At 37.2% G+C, this 19,145-nt stretch overlaps 1 protein-coding gene and 1 long non-coding RNA gene across 12 annotated transcripts in view; one reads left to right on the plus strand and one right to left on the minus strand.

Moving 5' to 3' along the window:
• The window catches only part of LOC111259306 (uncharacterized), a 55,807-nt gene that overhangs the window by 18,476 nt on the left and 18,186 nt on the right, over positions 1-19,145 (plus strand). For 5 of the 11 annotated variants that reach the window (XR_015310531.1, XM_022831213.2, XM_086967850.1 and 2 more), the window contains exons 2-3: positions 7,528-7,582; positions 14,551-14,585. The exons of 1 other annotated variant lie outside the window; for it this stretch is intronic. Coding sequence is in view for 5 of the 10 variants with exons in the window: in XM_022831213.2 (XP_022686948.1) it covers positions 14,577-14,585 (9 nt within the window). In the remaining 5 variants the exon portion in view is untranslated. Of the gene's footprint in view, positions 1-6,930; positions 7,026-7,527; positions 7,583-14,550; positions 14,586-19,145 lie in introns of those variants that run through there. 5 more of the 11 variants (XM_022831217.2, XM_022831216.2, XM_022831215.2 and 2 more) reach the window with 3 other exon arrangements.
• LOC147753660 (uncharacterized) lies at positions 5,505-6,849 on the minus strand. The gene is made up of 3 exons (XR_015310532.1): positions 6,681-6,849; positions 6,142-6,183; positions 5,505-5,735 (listed from the first exon to the last, which is right to left on the minus strand). It is a non-coding gene; the product is annotated as an uncharacterized LOC147753660 (long non-coding RNA).

Below are 19,145 nucleotides of genomic sequence, written 5' to 3' on the forward strand. Positions count from 1 at the left end.
ATAGATATATCGTTTTACAAACTGCAATGTCCACTACATTCTTTTTAGTGTATATTTGTACATATACATACATACATATATAAATTCTAAGATTAAGAAAATTAAGAGATTTCCTTAGGCTTTTTGTCTCTAAAACTGTTTTTAAACAAGAATAGAATTCAATGAAATTTTTTGTACGTGGTAAGATTGCTATCCTTGATGATCATTTTTATTGAATTTAGCTACCATCGACGGCGACTTTGAGATCATTAACCAGTCACTACAAAAAAATATTCCTTCTTTAACCCGCAAACAACTTTTCAACAATCGCCGTGCATCAAGCGCTCCTTACGAGTGTCGCTCAAAGACGCTCCACATAAAAAATCTCGCACAATGTGCAGTTAATAGCTGCTCGAAGGACCCAAAATACCGGGACCAAAACGTCTCCAACAGATTAGCCGCTGGGGCTTATCTAGACGACCCAATTACTAAGAGATACTCTCCTCTCGCAAAATATCACTAGTTTTGGTATCCAAAGTTCAGGATATACGGTATACGTTACTTGAGAGCGCTGTAAATCTAAATCCTATTAATGATCTTCCGTTCTTTTTTCTTACAAAGCTCTGCAGATTTTCCTGCAGCTTTATAGAAACTATCAATAACGTAGACTATAAATTTCGGGCAAAAAATCAAGTTTATGTTGATGGGTGGTTCGTCCCACGTAAAGAGATTGAATGACAGCTGATCTTCGTTCAATACGCGAGCGGCACACCTTTCCCATTATGATGAGTCTGCGGTTTCGTTTTAGGTGAAACAGGCTTTTTGCCAGCAGAAATAACGGATGGACAGATGTTTACTGCTATGACAAACAGTCTGACTGTAAACCGAAAACCCTGTACATATATATATATATATATATATATATATATATATATATATATATATGTACATACAATTTCAAAAAAATATATATTTTTTGGAATTGGACCCGTCCTTAGAAAAGAATGTCACACATGGTGTCTGTCGAGTGTTTCTACGAGTGCAGTAGTATTTTTTGGTCCTAATTTTTAATTAGTAACCACATTTTTAATGAATGATGGTGACCGTAACCTGAGTCGTTTAACGCATATAAGAATACTTTATATAATGGATTAAAACGTCAACTACAACTCTCAGACATTGGCGACGCATCTGGTAAGTAAATGGAAGGTATAATGCAACGTAGCGCTAAAAATGCAAACCTATTTCAGAGCGAGTTACTTATATGTAGGGAGATTTATTATATAAAATTCGGATGCTAAGAGGACTAACATTGTATATCTTAAATAAAATTATATAATTCTATTTTTATCATTATTTTCGTTATATAGCTTCTTGCTTTAATTTAACGTGCTTCATGCGAATATATATATATAGGAAGCATTAACGTCTAAAGGGACCAATAGGGAAATGTTACCAGCGCGGCGTTTTCGGGGCTAGTTCTACAGGCTTAAAGAAGGATAATGCTGACAACCATGACCTAGCTGGCTTTTATGATTTCATCCTTTCCCGCTCGAACGAGACTGCTTTGATATTGTTCGGATGTCCCCGAAGAAAATAGCGGATACCTTTGGGATAGTATGCTGGAAAGCGCAATTTGGCCATCACGACGGTTAGTTAGTCAGTTGATTTAGCAATGCAAAGCAAATTTTATCTGGCTGCACACGTTTAAAAAACATCAGTCTATATAACCTCGACTAAACTATGTCTGAGTTTTTGCAAATATTCCTAATTATTTGCAGTAGGTAACCTTGGTGGCAAAAAAGGAAGTTGTTGCAGAACTTCCTTCTGTTTGCTAAGACAAAAGTAGCGCACCCTAGGCATAGTCCCCGTGATGGTGCGTCTGCCGGCAAATCTTAGGGTCACGTAGTGGTCTAGGTTTTATCCGGGTATTCGTTTCACGTTGGGCCGTGTGAGGCAATGCTCAATGGCGCCAGTACCAGACGTAAAACCCGAACCATTTTGACAAAAGCAGGAAGCTCGCGAATTATTATCGCTTAGGGTGCGAAGACAAATCCTCTCATAGCGTCAGACGTGGCAACTTTTATGGATACGACGTTCTTGTGTATGTTATTTCACTAGAACACTAGACGCTTGGTTCTAAAACTACTTTTGCAGAATGGAGTCACTGGTAATACCGAGTCTGGTGTTGTACTGAGTTGCGTCGTTGTGATTTACGACCGCGCGCTACATTATATTAATCAGGCAGCTGACGAGATTTAAACTTAGTTCTTGCAGTGACGGTGTCCTGCAGTATAATGATAACAGTTTTATAAAATCACTGTTCATCTTATAACGGTAGAGAAGTGATATCCACAACTTCATTGGTTATGATGTGTATTAGTCTATCTACTATTTTCTATGATAAAATTTCCAAAGATCGGTTTTGTTGTTAGATTTTGATGCATAATCGTTTTTAATAAGTTTTTCATTTCTACTGTGAAACACTAATGTGTACAAATCAAACTTAATCAACACATAAATATAGTTACAATGATATTTTTGAACAGTTATAAGGAAAAGATAAATTTCTATAATAGAAAGTCATTGGTGATCGAAAGTTGTTATTATCTCTGTTTTTTTAAAGGTTTGTCATTCTCAGCCACGTTGTGTAGCTGTTTATCTACGCTTTTTCTAATGAAACTTGTTCTCTTCGTAGATCTATCCCTGCCTTTATTTGTCTCTACTAAGTTATTTGGCCGCAATGAATCTATCACATGACGTAAAATGATAGCATGAAAACGATCGGCCTAGGAACAGTCCGACAGATGCGTATTCTACAGCTACAGAGATATGGCATTGCTTTCAACATTTTATCTATCCTCTAATTTTTTGCTTTATTACCGGCATAGCTTCGTATCATACTGAAAGCTTAATTCAGGCGATAGTTACAATATGTTACTGATTCATAAATCAACATGGAAACAAAATGTTTTCAATTATCCAGCAATGTTTATTACTTGCGTTTAAGCTAATTACTGCTATGTTATAACCTTGCATCCCTCAAGGTTCTTCTTGAGAAGTTAAGAAAAAAAAAATCATTCCAGGTGGCTCGACAATTCTTGGTTCTCTAACAACCAAAAGTGCTTTGTGAGTTGTATATAGCCAATAGTTGCAATTCATGGTGTACATATATATTAAAAAGTTCATTTGAGATGTCAGTGAGATACTGTATGACAGAGGTTACTATGTTATTAATTATTGATTAATATTATATATCTTTTTAAAATCACATTTATTGTTAGGCTCTTATGAAGGGATTTGAAATTAAATCATTTTTAAGGCACAATCGAAATTGCTTGGTAGATCACTCAGGTCTCTAGAAATTAGCCAGTGAGAACCAACAAGTTGAGTTTACTCGGGAAGATATCAATTTAGGATTCCTGCCGCGAAAATTAATCGACGATCGGTGTAGATATTGGAGAGAAAGGTTTTGAACGGTAGCACAGTAAGTGGGTGGTGCGAACGTTTTAAAAATGGAGATTGGAATACCGGAAGGTAGCGCAGAGGCAACCAGATGTCGGGACCCGAAAGACAAGAACGTGTCACCGTAATCGAAAAAACTTTTCCCGAAAGCAGGGCTTGAAGTCTAGGGGCTTTGTCGGCCAAAATTGGCATTTCACATGTAGTGCATTACCAAGTTATAATCTCAGTACTGAAAATGCGGAAACTAAATGAAAAATGGATCCTTTGTACATCGATACCAGACAAGTTGGAAATGAGTACGGCGTATTTTACGTGAAATTTGCGGAATTTTAATCAGCAAAAACCCACTTACGTAAGTAAACGAGCGCCACAGACGAAATATTGTCCACTCTTTATACATTGGCGAAAGAAATTGAGCTCGGTGACAGTGGGTTCGGGTATTAATAGTATCATTGTTGAGCATCAAAGCAATCAAAAGTTGTTACTTAGATTAGGTGATTACTGTATAACGTTATCTCAAGTCATGCGTGGACCATTGATACAGCAAGAGAAAGTATGCAGACCGCGTCGCCATCCCTCAGGTACTTCCTGGAGAGTATTCAACCTGCCACCTTTCACCCCGATCTAAGTCGGCACTTTACCATACCCTGCCGCAGATTTACTTCAATGAATCATGAGAGCGGACACTATAGGCATATGCTAGCTATATAGTATGTAGGTACAGTCGTCATAGCCGAGTAGCGGGTAATGTATTTGTTAGCTAAATTTTGGCTATAGGTTTGAATCTAGTGGTAGACACGTAGAGGACGGGAGCCAGTCGTTTGAAGTAATGCTTAGTACTTTATTTAGGTAACTTGTCCAGAAGCACTGAAACATACGAGAAGAAACTAATTAATGTAATGGTCGTCCAATTAAAAAATCCACCGGATTTCCTTGTCGCAGCTTAATATTATACGCTAATAGCATTTATACTAGACTACTACATTTGTTCTGCTGAGTCGGACACCTAGAAAAACATCAACTATATAAAATTGTTGGTACAGTTAGTAGGATCGCTGGGGATACACAGGCTAGATGTTAATTTGGTTCTCTCTTTTAAACGTTCTAAAAAACAAAACAGATCCAGTAATTGTATCCTGGATAAATTGAATTTGATTGTTTTTATGTCATTTCCATAGTGACTGTATTGCACAGATGTAAACAAAGCTGCTACGAACTATTCCGGATTTTTTTTTTGTTGCTTTATTATGCCTTACGAATTGAGCCTATTTAGTTTATGAGTACAATACGTGCTAATGTTGCATTTTTGATCTGTATTAAATCGCGTAATAATAAATACGGAATAGCTAATATATTCTCGAAACAAAACATCGTAACTCGAACACACTTAAAGTGTTTACTTTTTAGCGATTTCATTATTTGTTGAGGAAAGGTGAAAGATCCCGAATGGGTTCCAGAAATAGAGTTTGTCGAACCTCTCTTAATGGATGTACGTTGGCTAAGTTAAGAAAAAGACTGGATGGTACGAGAATACGCAGTATTCCTTTGTGGTCTACATACAATAGCTACCCAGCCAAATCAAAATAGCTATGAATTTCTTCTATTCAAGAATTTCCGTTTTGGTTTATCCACATAAGTTGCATGTGGGTAAACATATGTATAGTGTTTTTTTTCTCTGCTTACAAAACATCTTAATTTCTAATCAACCTATCATCAAAGATTCCATTGATCTAGCATGATAATGCTGCAACTTACGGCCTTATGAAATACTGAATCCTCAACAAAAAGCCCGGGATAAGAAAGGTTTATTTCTGGGATATATTCAGTACACCGGAGCAGATTGCCTTACTTCGTTCTTAAACAATAGGAATTTGTAGAATATTGTAAATGGATTTCTCAGTGCTCCCACCCCCAAAAGCCCTACAAGGCATACCTGGCCTCCTCAAGAAGTTAATCTTTGCCGAGGTCATATTGCACGCAAGTGATATCAAGTAGTACGTTTCTATGCGCAATTGATGTTGATAATTCTCTGCTGTTAGAAAAACAAAAGCTTAGTAGTGTTAGTTCAGTTTATGTTGATCGCTCTTTTATTAGAAACGTTTGATACTTCAATGAACATATATAGGCATCTTGTAATCAAGGCGGTTGTTTCATATCATACTTAAGCCCTTCGTAAAGTTTACTAGTAGGAATTCTTCTTCCTGAAAGCCGTAAGTCACTTAATCTGTGTTTCTTAGTATGCATTTCAATATCTTGATGTCTATCTTCGAAGTCTGAAGCGGATTCATCATCTTTGATGTCATGCAAAACAAAACCAAGCTTATTATTAGGACTTAGGTGATAGATACATTAGTACATGTGATATCTGAGTCAGATAAAAAGCGTTGACATTTTTGGATACTATATTTTCACTGAGCACTAAATTTGTGACTCTCTTAGTTAAGCTAAACTAAAAAAACATTTGATAATCATATATATTGTGTGCTTGTAGAGCGTTCATTGCATTTTGATCGAAAACAACCTATAAACCTATCTTTTCTCATGAATCGCTGCGCTCTTGTCATAAAATTAACGTTTCAAGACCTAGAATGAGCTAGTTGATGTATAACAGGTTGGTGTTTCTAACTTGTAGGCTTCATTCACTTTACTGCTAATTGTTTTCGTGTGCTTTTTTTTCGATGGTCATGAAGAGTTCACCTGAACGACGTGATTGCCAGTCCTGGTTGATGCAACAAAAGCCTACGTTAAAAAGAAAACATCAAGATGTATTGTCTAGAAGCAGCATGTTCTATAAAAGAAAACATACAGACGGTATCATTGGAGATAGCCTTATAGAAATTTGAAGCTCTGCTAGCTATGTTATCTTTAAAAAACAAGATCTTTATTCACTTGCGTGGCCTGAGCAATCTAATTGATTATTTGGAACAAAAAATGTTAAGCTGAAGTTGTTGCAGTGTAAACAATATTCGTTCTTTTTTTGTTCAAGAAAAGACTAAACATTCGTAAAGGTAGTAGTTAGGCAGGAATTGTACAGTTCTTGGTTCATCGCAGAGCAAGTGAAATCCGAGGTCCCGCTAAGATTTGGCCACTTGTTGTGTCTAGGGTCCTCATTTATCTGCATGGCAACCTACCCGGAGCGTCTGTCCGCTCGCGTTTTCGGACAATGTAACAGCGGCTAAGGAGATGATGACATACGATCTCTTCAAAAAGGCGAACGAGTTACTAAAAAAACTTACGTGCTCTACAAATTGTTGTCCAATCGTTTATAGCCAAGAGGTCTGAAGGTAAAATGTAGAAGGCTTTACGCCTTGCAACTACGGAACACAGGCTCATATTAGTCGGTTATTGCGGCTTGACTGTTTTGAGAATATACGCCTGTTTCGGAAAGGGCAGTTGTGGCCGTCGAACAGGTAAAATTCTGCTGGATTACCGTGCCTGGAGCGTCATCCAGTGAGAGTCCAACCGGTCTCAATACGGCAACGTCGACTCGCTAACTTGTGCCTTTATCAATAGATTATTGGCAGATTTATTTGAAACGAACCTGTGAGCAGTTTAAGTCTCGTATTGAAGATATGATCGCGGTAGGTGGTGGTTATATTAAATAAACAACATATTTAGAAATCACTCTTAAGCAGTATATAAAGCAAATTTATATATCCGTTTCTGTTTCGATACAGTCTTAGGCGCGAACCATAAGCAAGAGTGCGGACGTAATTTGGCCATTTTATATATATTTTTCTGTTTAGCATTTTACTTGCTGTCGGTTCATCGAACCTAGTATTGACATTTGTTTACAATATTATTATTATTATTGATCCTATTTATAGTCAAAATATCAAAATTCGTTGTCTTCGTGCTTCCAGATAGACAAATCTCATTGTCGCATTACTGATTTTAGGCTGCGAATTTTTCCGCGATAGCCGAGGGTTTATGTAAACTAAGCCCTCTGACTCGAAGGTTTGATATTTAGCAATCATGCGTGCATATACACGAAATGAGTGAGCATAGAAGCTACTTAGTTCACTTTTCGAATATTTTATAGAAAATCCGTTCTTATCGTTGTTTTTGCTGTGTTTATTTCAGGTACCTGTTTATGATGGGTCGGTAGGGCAAACGTGAACGAATTGGCGAATTTAAGGTTAGTCCTTCACTTCGTATTGGATTAATGTTACTCATGTATGCTTTTTACCTATTTAGCATATCGACTATAATTAGATAATAGATCGTGTTTACGTTATCGTGTATAAGGCGTAGTTGTCGTATTTTCTTTCAGATTGAATATTACAGTACTTAGTAGAAGTTGGGCAAGTAGTTTCTTTCCTTCGTTAACGCTGTACGTAACGATGTTAATGAAATGTGGGTTTACATAATAGAACGTTAAGTACTACGTATGGTTCCCATAGCCATTTTAAGGCGGACGTCCTGTGTAGTGAATGAAATGAAGCATGTATACCAAACACTAACAAGTTAACGGATTCTCCTTTCAAATAAAAATACGTATTTCATATAAAATTGATTACTAATTATTATATTAGAGTAATTAGTTCAAAAAAGATCAAGTGAAGACACTTTATCGCCAACTAATGTTGCTTAACCAGTCGGGTGCTACGACCTAAACCCAATATAATAAAATAAATCTATACCCAACTTGTATAGATATTAAGCAAATTCCTTGCCGATCTTTACTAGTGTCAACGTAAAGCACTGCTAGGATATTGACAAATGGCTTTTACATCTCATTTGCTTACTTATGAAGTAAATATGAAAGTTCTATTCTTATGTCTCGTCGTTGTCGTCGAGCCAGCATCTCGATACGTCCTGCGACTATCAGGTGATCGTGGCGGCAGCAGCGGATGTTAACTGCATTGTCCTTAGTCGTAACGAAATGTACAGATGTCAAGCTAGCTCTAAGACAGGCCTTCACACCTTATGGATATGTTATTTACCCGAAGGAGAAAGACGTCAATTACTTTAGTCTCGACTAAGTGTGTGTGATGATCTCTGATTTATGTATTAAGAGGGGCAGTACTTACGGTAATTGTTTCATAGACCCGGTTTGTTTGTGCTACCTTATCACACATCAGCGTATAGAAAAAAAACATCATCTTTCAGTCAATTTGCAAGTTCGAGTACATACTCACTGACTGTGATATTGTAAATAATGCCGAAGCAGTAATGTTCCCTACGGCGAGCTTTTTTAGACGCAAGTGGTGTTAGTTCATCAAATCTAAATCCAACATTTACTGTTTTTTATGTTTGACTTACATCGAGAGATAACAGACTTTGGATTTACGGATCCTTAGAAGTGAGACATGACAAATATATTAGAACTACGACAGTGAGTTCATGCCGTTACCCGAACGCTTATACAAGATACATTACCTTAATTTGCTCCCCAATGAAAACCCTTTTGACGAGATTCTTTTCCGTTGTATGGTTTCTCTCGAAAAGTAGAAGGCGTAGCTTTTTGTACCGATATACTAGCGACGGCCGGAGCAGGTCTTTTCGTTGATATGATTATTGTTGTTTATCCACTGAATTAGATGACACACTGTGTACGCATAGCCTTTCGGGGTTCGGCCGACACCAGTGAGATTATTATTGTTATCGTCTGTTGTCTACTGTACATCTATAAGGGACCTACCATGGAGACAATTTCTTCTACGTTAACCTTAACTGATCTGCATGAAGACGCTCGAAAATTGACTAAAATCAGTCATGAAGCTCTCTTCGACGACTGACGACTATATGGTTTAGTTCCGTATTAACTAAAGTACGCTTATTAGTTAAAGTTTTGAGTATATTGCATACTTGTAATGTCTTACAAATATTTCAATTTTGCCGTATTTGAACTAGTTGGACACGCAGCCGGAAATCTATTACTTCTATTCCGCACCTGCTTTTTTATGTCGCGTAAACTATCGCAACATTCAAGTTTAAAATGTATTTGTCTTTTCATCCATAACGCTTCCATGGGAAAGTAACCAACCATCGATTCAGCGTTTAATTTGCAGAGGGACCCTATTTTTAAAACGACCACTTTTTAAAGATCAATTAAAGAAAATTGGTTAGGCACAATTTAGATATCTGCACGCCGCATTACTCCGTTCCTGCGTACGCTAGCACGCAGGTAATTACTAATTATCTCTGTAGCAGTAACGTAACCTTTCGTAAATCGTGTCGGGTAGAAAAGCTTTTTAGTTTAGCGGAAGTGTATGTGTATTTACTGGGATAGCTGTTTAAAAACTGGGCAAAAAGTAGAGTGGTGGATATTTCTATTGTTCTTGTCAGTGTACTACATACAAAAATACGACTACGTTTCGTACGATATATGGATTGCTCATTTCTAAGAGCTTTTTTTTTGGAAAAACAAAAAGATTCCCAAAATGGTTTTGGGAATCAGCGTCACATTTTAGTGATTGCACATAGGCTTGTAGACCATTTGGATTTTAGAATAAGAAAAAGTTCAACTCTACGAGAGATTAATCAATGTTTCACGGTGTCAAAGAGTACCGGTGATATTTTTTTAATTATGTATACTTTTAAAATAATATAAAATTTAAGTAAGGGATATTACGCATAACAAAGAGAGCGACAAGGTTCGGTAATAAAGTTTAAAGCTGCTTAAGAAGGATTTTGCCTTACCTTTTTTTTTCTAAAAATACATAGTGCACTATCGAAAAATGCATTTTTAGAAAAGAAAAAAAAAAGCAAACATAACGTTAGAGGTCACCATCATAACCGTCCAACTTTCCCCATCTTTATGTGTCAGTAGTTACTATTTCACTGCCAGACGCTAAATTTAGTAGCTGTACAGCATTTCTAAGGTACACCACAACAATTGGTATGATCATCTCAGGCATTCTAATGAGAAAATTCTGTATAATGCATCTTTTTTAAAACGCTGATGGAAAATTAACATTTTATGTGCTGTAGTAGGTAGAATGCCCAAGTCCCAAAAATGTATGTTAAAATAAATCAGAAGCTAAGTAGTACATTTTTTCGCTTAAACCGAAGGATTGGGAAATCAAAATGCCATTTTCGAGCGCTTACGTCAATTAAACTATGCGTCAAGGTACCGTTATATATTATCACCGAAATTCACAACTAAATATATTACTTACTGTGATAGCGATGAGGATCTTTGACTATGGCAGCGATGATTACCCATATCAAACACAACTCTTCTCCTACGGATATGTATCTATATATCCGCATGCGGGTAAATGTTATTACCATTGTATTTTTTTCTCTCATTACTCTTTATATTTTATTGAAAATATTTAATAATATGACAGAAAGTAGAGGAAGGGATAGCAAGTTATGTCCGAAAACACTGAAATTTCTCAAGATATTTAATGACTGATAAGATTTTCTGTAAGGTGAACCCCTTTTCTATAAAACATTTTTGTGGATTATTTCATTTCTTTCGATTGTTTGGATCTGTTTTATTTGGAACATAGGGGACAACTTTTTTCAAATGACTTTCCTTATCTTTCCACTGTTGGTTTACTTTTGTTTTTAGAATATTCGAAAGTGCTCCTTCTATCAGCTGCAGGAGCCATTTTAAATTTCATTGTGCAGTGACCGTCATGTTACCTCAAGTTCGAGGCGAAAGTACCGTCGAAACGGCCCTGGCTACTTGTAACATGCGTAGTAGAGATAGATTCCATGTCTAGGAAGACCGTTCAGCAGCGGTTTACGAAATTTAATAATGGCATTTTGGAACAGGAAGTGTCGGTTCGCCATCCGAGGTCGTTGAGAAGCACTAAAAGGGGGTTTTGAGAGAACACGGTCTACAACTTGAAGGAAGGTGAACTGTGGTCATGTATGTCTATTAAAAGACATTTTAACCCTATGGGGTTTACTAAAAAATTCAAGTTTGGGTGCCCGTTAAACTAAATAAAGGTACAGGAAAGCACGGCTTCTGTTTCTCTTAACATCTTGTGTGGCACTGGTTTTACACAGAATTGTTATCGGTGACAGTTAATGGTGTTTTCAGGTCAACATAAAACAACTAAAGAAATAGGCAGCTCCTGGATATATGCCTACGCACAGAGTTGAATCAAATCCTCCTTTCAAAAAAATTGATTGCAGGAATAATTTTTTGCACTTAACGGGACTGGAAAGGGCCTATAAACTGAGGAATGCCTGAGAAAAACAAGTGTACATCAATTGTATCAAATAAACAGGGCTACAATGATACTCCAAGACTAAGAGGCTAAAGTTATTAGCTTTGATGACGTACAAAGCCTTGAATGGAAAGTTTATTTTTCACCTGTGACATTTTTTTACCTCACGCCGATGGATTAGCATTGTTCCAATCACTGACGAATGGATTTCGCAATAATATTTTTAGCAATGAATAAGGCTTCAAAAAGTAGTTGAACGAGCTTTTCAGCATCAACTCTGAAAGTTTCTGGAGAAACGAAATGAATAAATGTACTGAGCGATGTGAGAAAATCGTAGAGAGTAAAAGCAAATACGTAATAAATTAATTCATTTTTGAACTTCGAACAATGTTTTTGGTCAAACGTAAGAACTGGTATCACTCTATACATTATACATAAATATATGTATATATATATATACACATAACTTTGCCAAACTCATAGCGAATGTGTTGGCGCCAAATTTGAACTGACGCATGCATTTCCAACATCCGTGAGTTCTGTTTGTTCATGACTAGATTAAGGGTTTCTTTATATACCCTGTTGATTGACCTGTGGCATAGGTGAATATAGTTTTACGCGCGCCAACCTGCAACCGCTGTTATTCTTTACTTTTGTTTTATTCGAATTAATTGTTCGCGAGCAGCAAAGGGTAACCGGTCGAACTAAGTGTTGCCGAAACTCTGCTGCTGTGAGGACTGCGAATGTCAAAGGATAATCATTGGCAATATATTTGGATATAATGACGTTTATCAAATAGCCATGATCTGATTTCTGGATGTCGGGTTCTTTTTAGGCTACTATTGCCTTAATCTTAGAGACATGTTGTTGTCTCGAACCCGAACACAGACACACTTCGTTTCGCGCAGGGAGCTAGCGATTTGATGGAATGCCTAGCGGCGATACTGGACATAGAACTCGATTGGCCGAAGAGAAAATGCTTGCTATGACTTCTGACAGGCTATGAACGCATCTGTTGAGAGGGCCAATCTCCTTGGAAATAAAATACAAAACCGTGTCTAACTCACATCCGTTCGTACCGGCAACAAAATGTCAAATATTTGATCCTTCACCCTCTCAAAACTCACCGTCTGTGTTCAAACAGTTTCACCTCTAAGCCAGTGCAGTCTGCTGGATTTTGGCAGTATACAAAATTCCCGTAAATACTATCTGTTCAACGTATGATAGTTTTATAAACGATGAAATGCTAATTTTGACATGATCCTGAAATTCAAGCGTTCATATGATTGTGTCTGCACTGAGCTGACATAGACACCGCAGTTGTATGCGGGAACTGGAGTCGGCGCCTTTGGATGACATTATCCGAGTGTTAAATGGCTAATAAAAGAGTGTGTTTTCTTCGGCTGTTGATAACCATGCGTGAGTATACAGTTCATTGTATTTTCTTACTTACTAACAAAAAATGTATTTCAAATATCTACACCGTCTTCACGAAGAAGCACGGGAATTTTATGAAACAAAATTCAATCATTTGCTTGAATTTAATGTCTGTCTATCAAAAGATAATATATGCTTTTTCCTAGCAAAAAAACTTCATCGCAGCACAGTTGTTGCTATACGCAATAACAACTCAAGGGTTCGTTTCGGGCCGACTCTGAGATACAAAACGCATTTGCTGCGTGAATGCTTTTAGGCCACTAGGATAAAACACAAGTGTCAACTGGCTGAAAAAATTGTTCATATTGGATACCCGTTTAATAAATAAGTGGCTAGTGAGTAAGTAGCTGAACGTAAAAATTACGACTCGCGGAAGCACTAGGTAGCTTTCTTGAGTAACCGAGATCCCTAATGTGACCGACGTTAGTGGATCGTGGGTTGTTCAAAAGGAGACCATATGTGCTGCTTCTGGGGTGACAGGTGATTGATCGCGGACGGAAAATGATATTGTGGATTCTACGGTTACTCTTAAGTGTTTAGTTGGCGAACGTATTTGAATATTCTACTATACTTAACTGTGCCTAAATGGGCAACTAAATGGGTAAAAGTAGCAATTCATTCATATTAAGTAAAAAAATGTAGAGCGTACAGATTTTATCCCTAAAACGATTATCGGCTTACATCCTTTATTGCCATAATATAGTTTGATATGACTTTATTCTATTCATAAATAAGAAAAAAATATAGCAAAATTTTTACCTGATAGACTAGTTCATGTAACAGGGAAACACGCATTGCATGCTTTGAATTGATCATTTGGTTCAGTTATCGATCCAAAACATGTTTCATTTAACAGGCAATTGAAATTAGCTTGTTTCAAAAGCCAGGCTTTATTGAAGGGTTTAATATGCTAGCAAGATGGCTGCGTAACTGCGAAAATATATATATTTTTTTTTCGACATCTAAGTTCAAGGAGGTTGCAACGGTGCAATACTTGTTGACTATTCGAAATAAAAGTGAGCCGTCAAATTGAAATGGCCATAGGCCCTATGTTTTATTTACTTATATGTTTGTTGCCTGTGCAATAGGTATGTACATGTAATGTGTTTGAAAAATTTCGTTGTCGAAAAGTAACATACTTTTCATAGCAGACTAGCTTAGTGGCGCATCCTCCATCGGCCCATCATTTCACGTGCGATCGTTGAATTTCTTGTATTTGTTTGTACGTAATGGATTCTTACTATCGTGATTCGAGCGCTGTATTCGATGTATACATGTTTAGACAATTATTGAGCATTGATTATGGAAAAAAAAAAACAAACAAAAAAAAAGCAAAGGCTCCTACACCTAATATTATTATTATAGTCACGTGACTTTATGAACGTTAGACAATAGTACGATACAAGTAGATTGCCGGATGTTAGGCATTCTATTAATCTGATAGTGATCAACCCGCAATGCATTTGTGACATGAAGCCTTAATAATACACTACATATATTTTGACCGATGTAATGACTGATCTTTCTTTTTTCCAAGCGGCCTGAGACCAGCCGGCGGTGACAATGGCGGAGGTAAGAAATGAAGCTCTCCAAATAGACTGTCTACTACTAAACCTATGCTGTCAAGATTCCTAGTTGTGTGTATGACTTGCGCTTATTTGTTGCTACCACTAGACTACTCTGTCTGCCTTTAGTTAACCGCTCACGGTAATACTGCTTAACATTTCATGTATCTATGTATTTGTTCATTTGCTATCCTTATGGGTAGGGCCCAAAGAGATCGTAGCGATGACCAAACGTGATTAAACGAACTCCCTGTGCAGCTATAAAGCCTTGTTTGCAAGACCCTCATCTTTGAAACCTCGTACTGTCCTACATAGGTCTAGTACAGAACGGCTATTACTGGAACAGATTTTCTTTATTCTCAATTACCTACCGTTTATATTTATGTTGCTTTTATATGTACTGGCTATACTTAGCTGGCCTTATCCATAATCGTTAAGTCATTCCTTCGTTTATGTAAAGAGATTCGAGAACGATGACGATGCTATAAATGGGAGAACGGCACAGGGAGAACTACCACATACTCAGAATCGCGTGACGCGAAAAGAGGGCGCAGCATTAGTCATGATAAGTAAATAGTTCGTCGTTTGATGACTCGATTATATGTATGTACTGTTGTAGTATAACCGAAGACTATACTGGTAAAATTGAAGCTGTCTTTGCAAATAAGGTTGGCCCATCAAAATATAGTGTACTTCGCTTATATAGTGAGATTAGATGTACCATTCAGGGTCAGAATGTACCACAGTACGAGCTCGTACTGTGGTACATTCTGACTGGCAATGCGGGAAGACACAGACAGATCAAACAGAGACTTTAATTGCTTTGCAGAAAGTGCCTATTATACTATATTTAATTAATATAATAATATTTAGCCTTTAATTAAACTGAAGTCGAGACTGCTTTCAGTATCATCTGATAAACGTAATCTACCCTATCTACCCAGTAACAGAGCAAAATGAACAACCAGAGAGCCATAATGAGTGCACCTTTCTTTTCTCAACTCACAAAGGCAGTGAAAGCGTTCGTTGTACATACAAACAGGTGCGCAATTGTCCTCTGGTTGAGTTACGTTGGGTAGCAGAAGTGCAGGCCATACAGAACTTCGGTTTGATCCTGTGCTTGACTTGGAAGCACGTCACAGGGAGTAAAAGATGTTTTGCACGTTCGACCCATATGTGCTAGTGCCCATATGTGATAGTGTGAGCATTTTTTTCAAATACTCGCAAAGGGAACCGCATTGTAAACGATACCAAGAATAACCTCGAATAGCTCACAAATTATCTGTCCACTACGTAAGCACTCTAACTTCAGTCAGAGAACGCAAGAAAGACAAACAAACGGAGCCGATGCTGCTATTTTGTCTTTATGTTATATTACTCCAGGTGGTGGTGCTGGTGGGTTACTTTGAATTGCGAAATAACAGGTATACAGAAACCGAAAATTTGCACCTAAACCAATCGTTGAAATAAAAAAATTATCTAAGTGTTCGAATGTTTACATTTTGGAATGATTTTTTTTTGACATTTTGCAATTGTATGGCTATTTTAGAAAATTTGCTAGGGGACTATCAACTCTAATTTAGCTATTAAGGACTACAACGCTTATTGAATCAGAAGAGACGGCGGCGGCCACTTGTCTCGGCAGGGCGTCTGACTATTGCAGGAAGTTAGCTGACTCAGTCGGTACATCGCGCGCCGTTTAATGACGGTGTGCAGAGTGTTCATTAACTCTTATATGTACAGTTAGTGAGTGCCGTTGCTATGGGAAAACACGTATCTATAATATGACGAAAGCGACTGCAGATAACACTAAACACAGGAGGGCTAGTGAAGAGCACTAAGTAACTGTAATTACCTGTGGAGTTTATTCATACGAAGCTGTAGTAGGCTTTCGAAGCTTGAAAAAGTATTTTCCATCACTGGCCTATTTTGAAAAAATTCTAACAGCACTTTTAGTGAATGTACAAAATACTTCGATATTTATATAAGAGTAAAGCTCTGACCATCGATTCTTCAAATGTTATAAAAATTAGATTCCAGATCTAAACCACGCATTACCACATTGCATACCACAAATTATCCGATCTTAAAAATAATTAGGGGAATGTTATCGTTACTCTTGCCAAGTGCATCGGTGCGAGTTACAGAAACTAGGTAATAATAGATTTACTATAACGTACTACAACCTTTCCATACAAAAAAGATCTAATAATCTAGAAGACCTAATAACCACACATATGGTCATACAGACTTGCACGTGGTTGCAGTTGGTTTTTACCATTCAAAGATCTTACTGTGTGCTTTTTCTGAAAATATTTATGCAGACATTTTCAAAAAATTCTTCCCAAATCAAGATTGAATGTTTGGAAGGTAACATTTTCAAAATAATTAAAATTGATTTGTATAAATGTTGCTCAAAAGCTTCAGTCTACCTGTCTGCTGTCCCAGCACCGAAAGGTGTAAGTATCCGTGATTAACTAACTTTTACCATTTTCTAAGTGTAATAGGAAAATAATTTTTTATCTGTAAAGCTGAAATTAATATGTTTGTATATATAAAAAAAAAATAACAATATTGGAACAGATTTCCCGTAATCTAAGCTAATTATTTTATTTATCATAAGCTTATGAGTGGGGTAAGATAATCTGTACACTATACAACTCATATATTTGTTGTAGAACCAAATTATTGCTAAAAGCGTCGGCTTCACGCGTCGTGCCTAGAGCAAATTATAGAGCAATGTATTTAATTACCTTTTTCGGTAATAGGGAAATATAAGATGTTTTCAATTTTGAAAGGAACAAATCGCCCATTACGAATCATCCTATTGTCAAACATCATTCTAATGGCAGTAAAAAATTATTTATATGCATTGCACATGTGTGTACATGCTGTCGGACACAGACACAACTGATGTGTGCAGAGACCCCTACATGAGCTATTTAACCGATTAGATGAAAGCCTCATGCCACTGGCGGTTCTAAAAACTGGCAATGTTGCTTTAGATTCTGGCATAGACGTGTCGAAAAAATTGTGCTGTGGAAATAGCCCCACTTCGTCCCAGCTGTGATCAGTGGGCTCCGTGGCTTTAACTCTGACCCATAGTCCGACATGAATGGTGGTGGTTTCAGATAAAACCAGTTCATGCAGTTTTGATGTAACACAAGCCTTGCTCAGATTTTAAACAAATATAGTTTGCATAGCAGTACCCAAAGTAAACTAAACTATTAAAGTATAACGAACGCCTTGTTTGCACAATATGCCAAATTGCCGGTGTACGACTACGAGGCAACGCGGTACTACTAATTATTATTTATAAAAACACTGAGAAGAAATCGCATGGAGAAAATTTAAGAACAAGCAGTGGTGTTCACTTGTATTATGAGTATATTTAGACGGAACGAACGAATCGATGTATCTGTGAACAACGCCACGGCGTGTTTTAACACACATTAACATTTTGTTGTTTAACTGTTGCATCTTTAAATTGCAGAATCAGCGATAACAGCTATACATTAAAATATCAGTTGTGTTTGCGGAAAGCAAGATGAAAGCCTAAATAGGCAAGTAAACAGGGCTTTCCCCGTATATATATATAAAAAAAAAGTATATAGATATAAAAAAGCAAGGTCGATTTTGCTTTGTTCTGCAATTGGCGGAGAAGCGAAAATCGTGAGTTTTTAACTTGTTATTTTAAGGAACGCGTCGACCGAATACAATCCTATCTGTACCGCGTCCGTGAAAAGCCTGAGAGAAACAATTGTGTAAACATCATTAGTCGAAACAGTCAGGATAACAGGTTGTTTCTGAGTACCAATAGACCACCAGATCTTCGATTCGATTATATCCATACTAATAATCCCATTGCATAACAAAAGGACAAAGATGGTGGCCTGGTGATCATGAATGGACCAAGCCATAATCGGTTCTACCTAACTAATTTAAGGTAGCTTTAAGTATATGTGAAGTCTGTGTTCAAGGGCTTCTGAACGTTGGTTCAAACTATTCTGCAACACATGAGCGATTTACCTCCAGTAAATATGCATGTTAAGACGCGGTCTGATTTGTGGGTGTTTTTTACCTAAACTTTTCTTGAGATCGCTGAGTTTAGCCTTACAGTTGTCTTTGTAAAATATCTGCTTCTTTATATCAACCTTCGCTTTTTTTAAGGTATCCGAGGCCCGCTCCCACATGGTAAAAGTTTAGCACTGATTAAAACCTTATATCATCGAATCTAAAGACTAACGTAATTTGCATATTGAGAATGAAACCGTATCTGTTATTGCACATTTAATTCTTGTGAAGTTTCTCGCTGTTTAAAATGGGCGGGACATCAGTCTCTACGGTGTAGAGGGCTTTGTTCTACTAGGGCCCCTGGCGTTTGACGATGCCTTGTCGGGTTTTTGCACCAGGGTATAGTGGATTTCCTAACGCATTTCGCATGTTTTAATGACTAGCCATATCTCTGATGGTGTTACCATCACATATTTGCATTTACATTGCGGATCCAGCTCACTACTAGGTACGTGCGCACACGCAAAAAGGTACTCACTGACAAGCGCTCACT

The sequence above is a fragment of the Varroa jacobsoni genome, unplaced genomic scaffold (genome assembly GCF_002532875.2).
Source record: "Varroa jacobsoni isolate VJ856 unplaced genomic scaffold, vjacob_1.0 scaffold_319, whole genome shotgun sequence".
Taxonomy (NCBI): Eukaryota; Metazoa; Arthropoda; class Arachnida; order Mesostigmata; family Varroidae; genus Varroa; species Varroa jacobsoni.